At 24.9% G+C, this 7,828-nt stretch overlaps 3 protein-coding genes across 5 annotated transcripts; 2 read left to right on the top strand and 1 right to left on the bottom strand.

Annotated features, from left to right (window-relative positions):
• Positions 1-277: 277 nt before the first annotated feature.
• On the top strand, positions 278-3,218 carry LOC129606817 (DCN1-like protein 4). Of its 2 annotated transcripts, none has more exons than XM_055517383.1 (5): positions 278-479; positions 1,980-2,077; positions 2,348-2,601; positions 2,686-2,893; positions 2,972-3,218. In XM_055517383.1, exons 1-5 carry the CDS (start codon positions 391-393, stop codon positions 3,034-3,036), a joined length of 714 nt encoding a protein of 237 aa, XP_055373358.1. In that variant the 5' UTR covers positions 278-390; the 3' UTR covers positions 3,037-3,218. The 2 variants fall into 2 exon arrangements, with proteins under 2 accessions (XP_055373358.1, XP_055373359.1); XM_055517384.1 differs by lacking the exon at positions 278-479 and adding an exon at positions 1,752-1,894.
• An 18-nt stretch (positions 3,219-3,236) lies between these two features.
• LOC129606816 (protein FRG1 homolog) lies at positions 3,237-4,504 on the bottom strand. The gene is made up of 5 exons (XM_055517382.1): positions 4,348-4,504; positions 3,912-4,290; positions 3,736-3,844; positions 3,582-3,675; positions 3,237-3,527 (listed from the first exon to the last, which is right to left on the bottom strand). Exons 1-5 carry the CDS (start codon positions 4,404-4,406, stop codon positions 3,380-3,382), a joined length of 789 nt encoding a protein of 262 aa, XP_055373357.1. The 5' UTR covers positions 4,407-4,504; the 3' UTR covers positions 3,237-3,379.
• A 258-nt stretch (positions 4,505-4,762) lies between these two features.
• On the top strand, positions 4,763-6,127 carry LOC129606883 (uncharacterized). Of its 2 annotated transcripts, none has more exons than XM_055517500.1 (4): positions 4,763-5,356; positions 5,421-5,585; positions 5,647-5,777; positions 5,885-6,127. In XM_055517500.1, exons 1-4 carry the CDS (start codon positions 4,982-4,984, stop codon positions 5,973-5,975), a joined length of 762 nt encoding a protein of 253 aa, XP_055373475.1. In that variant the 5' UTR covers positions 4,763-4,981; the 3' UTR covers positions 5,976-6,127. The 2 variants fall into 2 exon arrangements, with proteins under 2 accessions (XP_055373475.1, XP_055373474.1); XM_055517499.1 differs by having other exon boundaries at positions 4,768-5,356; positions 5,840-6,125.
• Positions 6,128-7,828: the final 1,701 nt, after the last annotated feature.

Here is a 7,828-nt window from a genome sequence, read left to right on the forward strand (position 1 = left end):
TTGATTAAAAGAAATTCATAAAATTTAGAAAAGAGAAATAATTTTTATAAAAATTTTTAATTAAACATTTAACTTAAATTTTGCAGTTTTGACTGAATATTATTAGTAAGATATTAATTTATTAAAAACTTCAATTTTATACTTGCATTGGTAAGATATTTTTGGAAGATTTTCAAAAAAATTATAAGCAAGTATAGAGTACTTTATGTGCCTAAATAATTTTTTTTTTTCTAAAAGACAAAATTCTAAATATATTTAAGTATTTATTATTTTTTAGGTTTAAGTTTTTTTTTTACCCATTTTGTTGCAAAGATATTTTGAAATTTTTCAATTATAAATTTACACACAATATTGAAAACAAGAATAAATCGAATAAAAGTTTAACTAGCCATGCCCCGTGGTAAACGGCGTTCTATGGAAATGGGACCTGAGGATGATAGACATTCTTCTTCAAAACGTCAAAGAAATAATTATTCCAGGTAGGTGCTGTAACTTTTGAATGAATTATTAAATCTTCGAAAAAGAAAAAAACCAAAAAGTTAATAAAAATAATTAGATTTAAAAAATCAAAAAAAAAAAAAGTTTCGGAAAAGTTAGACAGAAATTTTTTTTGTATAATGTTCAAAATTCGAAAGATTATCATAAGATCATGTTAGTAGAATTTCTTGTAATCTACCATATCTTCCATATGTGAATAGGCATCCTTAAAAAGTTCTTTATGATATTTATGCGTGTAACGCTTTCATGAAACAAATAAGTTTTTTAAAAATATTACTTAATGCTGAATCATCTCAGTGATTAAATACTTCAGATTTTGAAGTACCTACATAAATAAATTCATAAACATTTCTGAGTAGAATTTATATAAATCTTTCAACAGAATTGTATGACTTTAATTAATCTCTTAGCAGATATAAAAGTGAAAGAAATTTATTTTGAAGCTAAATTCTACATAATTAAAATAAATTTGGGTAGATACCTATTTACAAATTTATTTATTTTTCTAAATCAATGAAAATATGCAAATTTTTTATCTATATACAAATATAAATATTTGTACTTCTTACACGTAGGACTATTCACTTTATATTTTTGTTTGCAATTATGTTTTAAGTAAAAAAAAATCAAATAAAATTCTAATTGATATTAACACGTGGTTAAGAATCAAAAAAATTGTGCCATAAATATAAAAAATTTCCATTTTCTTCTGTTTTGAATTTTTTATGCATGAGACTTGCACACATGCGCAATTTAATAAATAATTTTATAGATCTTAATCAAAGAAGCTAAAAGCAAGGTATGGTTAAATAAGAGCTGAATACGCATATTATATCTGCAAACAAAACAGATGTCAATACGTGAAAAACACTTATTACTTGTTCACTAGTCTCAGATAGTCCACATAAATTTATTAAATTTTGTGAATTTTAATCCAATAATGAATTCTATAATAAAGATATAGGTAGGTACCTACCAACTTAATCAAAAATAATGTTTTTAAAATTTTTTAAGGGAAATATTAATAAAGAATATTTTTAAAGAAAAACAATTTTTCTGAAAAGAAAAAACATTCACTACATTCGTGTAGGATACTCAAAAATGACTAAAATTTTCTTTGATATTTTGGCATTGAATATTTCGTTGAGAAATAGAGCGCTAAGCTATTTTTAGAATTTATCTTAAAAAAAATCGACTATGAGAAAAAGTAGAAAAAGATGATTTTCTTTAAAAAGTAAAATAAAAGATTTACACTTGTACTCTGTCAAATATTAGCAAAATAGTAATATATATTTTCTCAATTAGAATTAAAATAAATAATTTAAGTGTAATCAATTTTTAAATTATAATTAAATTTACAAAAAAATTATCAATATTTTTATATGGAGGAGCAAAAGTAAATTATTAAATATTTTGAAGAAAAATTCATGATCGTTGTAATTTTCACGAAAATTTTCATAATATTTTTGTATTGTTTTTAGTTCCCGCAGATACAATAAAACTGAAGAAACATTTAGTACCAAAAAATGTATCGCATGGTTTAAGGAATATACATCCGCAGATGAACCTGATACATTAGGTAAAGAAAACTTCTTAAATAATTACAATTTGTAGTTAAAATAATTTTTATTAAATGCAAATAAGTATGAAAGAACAATTTTATCGAATAAATTGCATGAAAAAAAGATTGACCTTGATCTTGAATAAGTAAAAATAAATTTTGCTTTGTTGAAAAAAAAAATTTTTTGAAATCAGTTTTTTCTCTATGCCAAATATTTATTTTTATTTTTCAAATAATTATTAAAAATTATTAATTATGAATTAAATTCTATTTTTGATCAAATCATAGGTCCTGAAGGAATGGAAAGATTTTGCGAAGATATTGGTGTAGAACCAGAAAATGTTGTAATGTTAGTTTTAGCTCATAAAATGGGAGCGCGACAAATGGGTTTTTTTAGTCAATATGAATGGTTGAAAGGTCTTACTGATATACAATGTGATTCTGCAGTGAAAGTGCAATCAAAGTTAGATTTTTTGAAAACTTCTTTAAATGATCCAAATACTTTTAAAAGTATATACAGATATGCATATGATTTTGCAAGAGTAAGCACTATATTTTTTGAGTTTTTAATTAAAAGAATTCAAAATTTTAAGGTTATTTAATATAAAATTTTATAAATTTTTAAGGATAAAGATCAGCGCAGCATGGATATAGAAACAGCGAAACAAATGTTACAATTATTATTAGGAAAAAACTGGGCATTATTTCCACATTTCGCACAATTTTTGGAGCAGTCAAAGTACAAAGTTATTAATAAAGACCAGTGGTGTAATATACTCGAATTTTCAAGAACTATTAACCATGATTTATCTAATTATGATATAGACGGTGCTTGTAAGTCAACTTCTCTTTTTAATTCTTATTTGTCTAACTATAAGTTATATTATATAACTATTAATACAATTTTTATAGGGCCGGTTATGCTAGATGAATTTGTAGAATGGTTACGACAAAAAAGAGATCTCTCTGAAAGCTGAAATATTATCAGATTAATATAAATTGTGCTAAGCCAAAAGCGAGAGAAAAACAGTAAACAAAAAAAAATAAAATAAAATAAAAAGCAGACGAATTCAAGAGAAAATTTGGAAACGAAGAAACAAAACACATTAAAATTAAATAATAAAAATTAAAATACCAGCTTTTTATAGTAATAAGGTTCCTTTAAAATTACAAAAAAAAAAAAAAAACAGAAAAACTTAAATTGGATTTTTATTTTAAAAGTCACGAAACATCTTGGTTTAGACAATTTATGAGAACCTGAACAATTTGAAAATAATTGTTTTTAGATTTACTCGGCTTTTCTATCCGGAATGAATGTAACTATTTACAATATCTGTCAGCTTTCATTTTACTTCTACGGTCAAGGAGTTTTTCATGTAAATATCCCTCTTCTTTAGCCCTTTCCAATTCTTTAACATCTTCTTTGTTTATCAACATTTTTTTATCTTGGAATTTTTGAAATTTTTTGCTAAAATTAAATTAAATGAATAGTTTCCTTATTTTTCTGTAGGTAGGTACTTACACAAAGTTTTTTTCTACTTGTTGTAGATCCCCTTTTTCTTCAACTGGTTCATCATCTTTTTCCTTCAATTCTCTAACTGCGCATGATCTAATAACTGCAATAAATTAATTGAATACAAATTTTTGTTTTATTCATTTTTTCAAAATTTACATACCGGCTATTTCGTTTGGGCCAACTTTTTTCTGCAATGCAACGCATGCATCATCCTCTGGATCAATTGCCATAAAGGTTCCAATTTCTGACAATAATGCCATTTTACCATCCTTTTTTTAAATATTTTTATTAAGATAAGACAGGTTAAAATTTTTAATATTAGATAATATTGTCTACCTCAAAAATTGGTTCCCACTGTTCCATACTCCCAACAGCTTCCGATCTGCCTGTAACCATTCCATCTTTCTCAACCTTTAAGTATTTTCCATATCCAGATTTAAATGAAACTTTTTTTTCATTTATAGAAAATGCTGTTAAAATTTCTTCAGGTGCAGGTCCTTCTCCTATATCATGAGGTGAACCCAATGTAAATAGCCCGTTATCTAAAGCTTTGATATAGGTTCTTTCACCGAACTGTATGGCAACAGAACCAATCACTTCAGTGGTAGTTGTAACTTTCCACCACCCACCATTACGAAGAGCATCTTCATCAACATTTGTTTTAGATTTTTTTTCTTTATCATGGCTTTTATCCTTATGTTTACGTTTTTTTGATCTATAAAATTATTAAGTTTGTTATTTTTTTATTACTTTCGAAACTATTGTGCTATACTTATGCTTTTCTCCTTTCAACACTAATTTTCCAATCCGAACATTGTCATATTCAGACATTTTTATTATTATGTTTATTTTATTGTTTATAATTATTATGAATAAAATTTTTTTTTTTATAAAAAATTCTAAATGTTTACAATTTTACAAATGACAGATTGATTTGACACTAATGACAATCGACTGAGTTTAAAAACTAAGTTTGACACTTATTTTTCTAAGCCTTTCAAAACTGTGGACAGTTCACAATAAAGATTTGAGAATTTAGTAAGTACCACTATCAAAAATGACACCTGGCCCAAAATTGTCGACTGTTTTGCTTTTATTTTTATTCACATAACCAGCCGTCAATTTCCAATAAGATATTTGAGTTATAACTTTAATGCAAATCATCTAGTTGCGTTCATTATATCAATCCATACACAAAATAGCAAGAAGTGTTTATTCAATGACGTTCAATAAACATTTGAATTGCTCTGCAAATTAGAGAATAACATAAGAATATCGGCATGTTAATTTGAAATGTCATCGTGAATTTGCAATAAAATTAAATCGTTTAAAAGCGTCTGTAAAAGTGACATTTCATTTGCTTATGTTTTGATTTTACAAAAGTTATATGTAGTTTTAAAACCTAAATGGCATCAATTTTAAATAAAACATTATGCCTAAACGTAAAAAAATTTATAAATTTAAATTATATAACACTTCAAAATAAGAAAGCAATAGTTGGTCCAGCAGCATATGTATGCAACACTAATTTTCAATATTATAGTTCACAAGCACCTAAGAAACATGAAAACAATGCAAATAAATTTAATAAGCCAATGCCTGAGACACCAGATGAAAAGAGCAGAAAGCTACCAACTTTAATGCAGTTTCCTGAAATCGTGTGGCCTTCATTTTTAAAATCTATTAAGAACTGGATCATGATTAACTTTGTGATAAGACCATATTTTGATAGGGAATTTGAATTAGCCGATTTTATAACCGGAACTCAGCAAGCTTTACAAGTAATTTTTAAAATTCTAATTTAAATTGAAGTTTTTTTTTTTATAATAAAGACATACTTCTTAGGTAGTATCAAATGCGCTTTCTGATGGCGATTTCAATTCTTTAGAAGATATTGTTGATCCATCTGCTGTTGCAGAATTAAAGACTGTTTTAGCCCAAATGTCATTATCGCAACGATCTGAATTAAGAGTAGCTAAAGAGGATATTTATTTTACTTTTCCTTATCAAGTAAATAATAATATTATTTTTAATTTTACAAGTTTTAAAATTTTATTTCATAAAATTTGAGGTAGGTGTTATGTTTGATGAATCAAATGAAAAAATTCAAAAACGATGGGTAGAGATCACAATGATTTTTCATGTCTTCCGTGGATTAAAGGATTTTCAGGAAAAACTTGGTAGTACTAAATTCATAATAAGGTATATTAACTCGTGTTCGTGTAATTCTACTTTAATCTTATCACAAATTTTTTTTTTCATAGTCCAAATTCAGAATATATTGATAAGGTATCAATATGTAATTATAGATTTATTAAGGAATTTACACAAGGTGTTGAATCCAGTTGGGTTGTAAATGTCGTTAACCATTTTAAACCGGAAGATTCTATGTCGAAATAAAGAGTTTTTTTTTTTTTTTATGGAGTTTTATAAATAAATTTAGAATACAATGATGTATAAGAATAAAGTTTTTTTTTTAAAAAAGTCATATATATGTACATATTGAATATTAACTATATTTTTATGAATTTAATATAAAAAGTGCTTGAATAATAGCAACATATCTCATCTTTAGAAACTTAATTTTTTTTAAATCTATTTTGAATCGGAATCGGTAAGTATTGAAACTAATACGCCACTGGTGGAGCATAATGATCGATTTTTGGCTTAACAATAAACCTTAATACATAATTATTATTTACTCGATAAAAACATTTCATGCATAAATCAAATTTATTTGTAATTTTTAATTTAACAGCAAATTACTGATTATTTTATTACATTTATCATAATTATCATGATTTAATGATAACCACTGCTAATTGAAAATTACATATTTGACTCAATACGAACATATGGTATAAAATACACATACATACATGGGAATGTGTATATAAAATTATAATAATTTTTAGTTAATTAGTTTCAAACATACATATGTAAGTTGTATATAATGTATTTTGATTCCTTGGAATTTAGTACTTGCCTATTTGCATATTTATATTTTGTAGATGATCAAACTGGTGTGTAAGAAAAGCGATGCAATATTCGGTAGATTATTTTTTTACACTCTTATAATTTTTCCTTAATATTATTACATGAACTCTAAATATTCATTTCCAGGACCCTTTACATTTGTAAAGTTACTTTTATATATGTATGTACACATACAAAATATTTTGCAATTTCCTTAACATATCATACTTTTGATTTATTCTGACCATACTCGATACAATTAAAGAAATAGCTCTGGATCAGTATATTTTTTTCACTTTTCAATAAATTTAAGTTGCATCAAACATGTATAAAAGTCGTAAGGACTCAATCTATATTATATAAATACTGAGATTTATGCTTGTATTTTGAATATATGTACATATCTACATACATATTATTTAATACAAACGATATGTTTTAATGGGGACCAAATAAAACGAAGAAAATTTCCGCATTATATTACATGGCACGTGCTACTTACATATATTGAAAATATAGTTTAAAATGTTTGTAATGTTTAGATTACAAACAGTTAAGAACTTTAATGTAACATAATAAGAATTATAAAAAGTAAAATCCAAAATCAATAGATTTAAAATGTTGTTAATGAATTCAATAATTTTTATTTACAATTATATTTGGTAAAAATTTTTATTCTTTTAAAAAGAAATACGAGTATTTGAATTTTTATCCCTTTTACAAATGCTATACATTTAAGTGTTTACATACATTTACATACATATTCAATTATATATGTATATACATACATATATAAATTTTTGGGTCCGATCATTATGCAATTATATAATAAATCTTTGTAAACTAATGAAATAGAAATTTTCTTTTTATTGAATTTATTAAGAATTGACGAAAAATGGACACATAAAATGTCTAAGGGAAAGTGTGTACATTACTATATTCGGAAGCTTTATTTTACATTTACATATGTCTAGTATGTTAGTAAATATACATAATCGTACATATATATGCTATAGTATATCACATTGCGAATGTACATATGTATATGCATGTTTTAAAAATTATGTAAACTGTATAGAAAAACACTGGGGATTTTACAAATTTTTGTAAAGGGTCATAAAAAAATGTAGGTATGCAAGTATATATATACAAATATAGTAGTTGCAAGACGTTTACTACTTGCAATACAATACGAATCAAAAGTTTATTACTTACTTATTTGTTTATACGTGAGAATTTGGAAAATTTCTTCAATACAACAGCATTCGTTCATAATT

Source organism: Condylostylus longicornis, unplaced genomic scaffold (assembly GCF_029603195.1).
Source record: "Condylostylus longicornis isolate FDR11 unplaced genomic scaffold, ASM2960319v2 ptg000022l, whole genome shotgun sequence".
NCBI lineage: Eukaryota > Metazoa > Arthropoda > Insecta > Diptera > Dolichopodidae > Condylostylus > Condylostylus longicornis.

What these genes read in the sequence shown, in the direction of transcription:
- LOC129606817 (XM_055517383.1), top strand. Translation starts at nt 391, where the DNA reads ATGCCCCGTGGTAAACGGCGTTCTATGGAAATGGGACCTGAGGATGAT. An exon ending in AGATGAACCTGATACATTAG is followed by an intron (nt 2,078 to 2,347) that starts GTAAAGAAAACT and finishes ATCAAATCATAG; the next exon opens with GTCCTGAAGGAATGGAAAGA. An exon ending in TTATGATATAGACGGTGCTT is followed by an intron (nt 2,894 to 2,971) that starts GTAAGTCAACTT and finishes CAATTTTTATAG; the next exon opens with GGCCGGTTATGCTAGATGAA.
- LOC129606816 (XM_055517382.1), bottom strand. Translation starts at nt 4,406, where the DNA reads ATGTCTGAATATGACAATGTTCGGATTGGAAAATTAGTGTTGAAAGGA. An exon ending in TTGAAAGGAGAAAAGCATAA is followed by an intron (nt 4,291 to 4,347) that starts GTATAGCACAAT and finishes ATAATTTTATAG; the next exon opens with ATCAAAAAAACGTAAACATA. An exon ending in CAAGTAGAAAAAAACTTTGT is followed by an intron (nt 3,528 to 3,581) that starts GTAAGTACCTAC and finishes ATTTAATTTTAG; the next exon opens with CAAAAAATTTCAAAAATTCC.
- LOC129606883 (XM_055517499.1), top strand. Translation starts at nt 4,982, where the DNA reads ATGGCATCAATTTTAAATAAAACATTATGCCTAAACGTAAAAAAATTT. An exon ending in ATTTTACTTTTCCTTATCAA is followed by an intron (nt 5,586 to 5,646) that starts GTAAATAATAAT and finishes ATAAAATTTGAG; the next exon opens with GTAGGTGTTATGTTTGATGA. An exon ending in AGTACTAAATTCATAATAAG is followed by an intron (nt 5,778 to 5,839) that starts GTATATTAACTC and finishes TTTTTTTCATAG; the next exon opens with TCCAAATTCAGAATATATTG.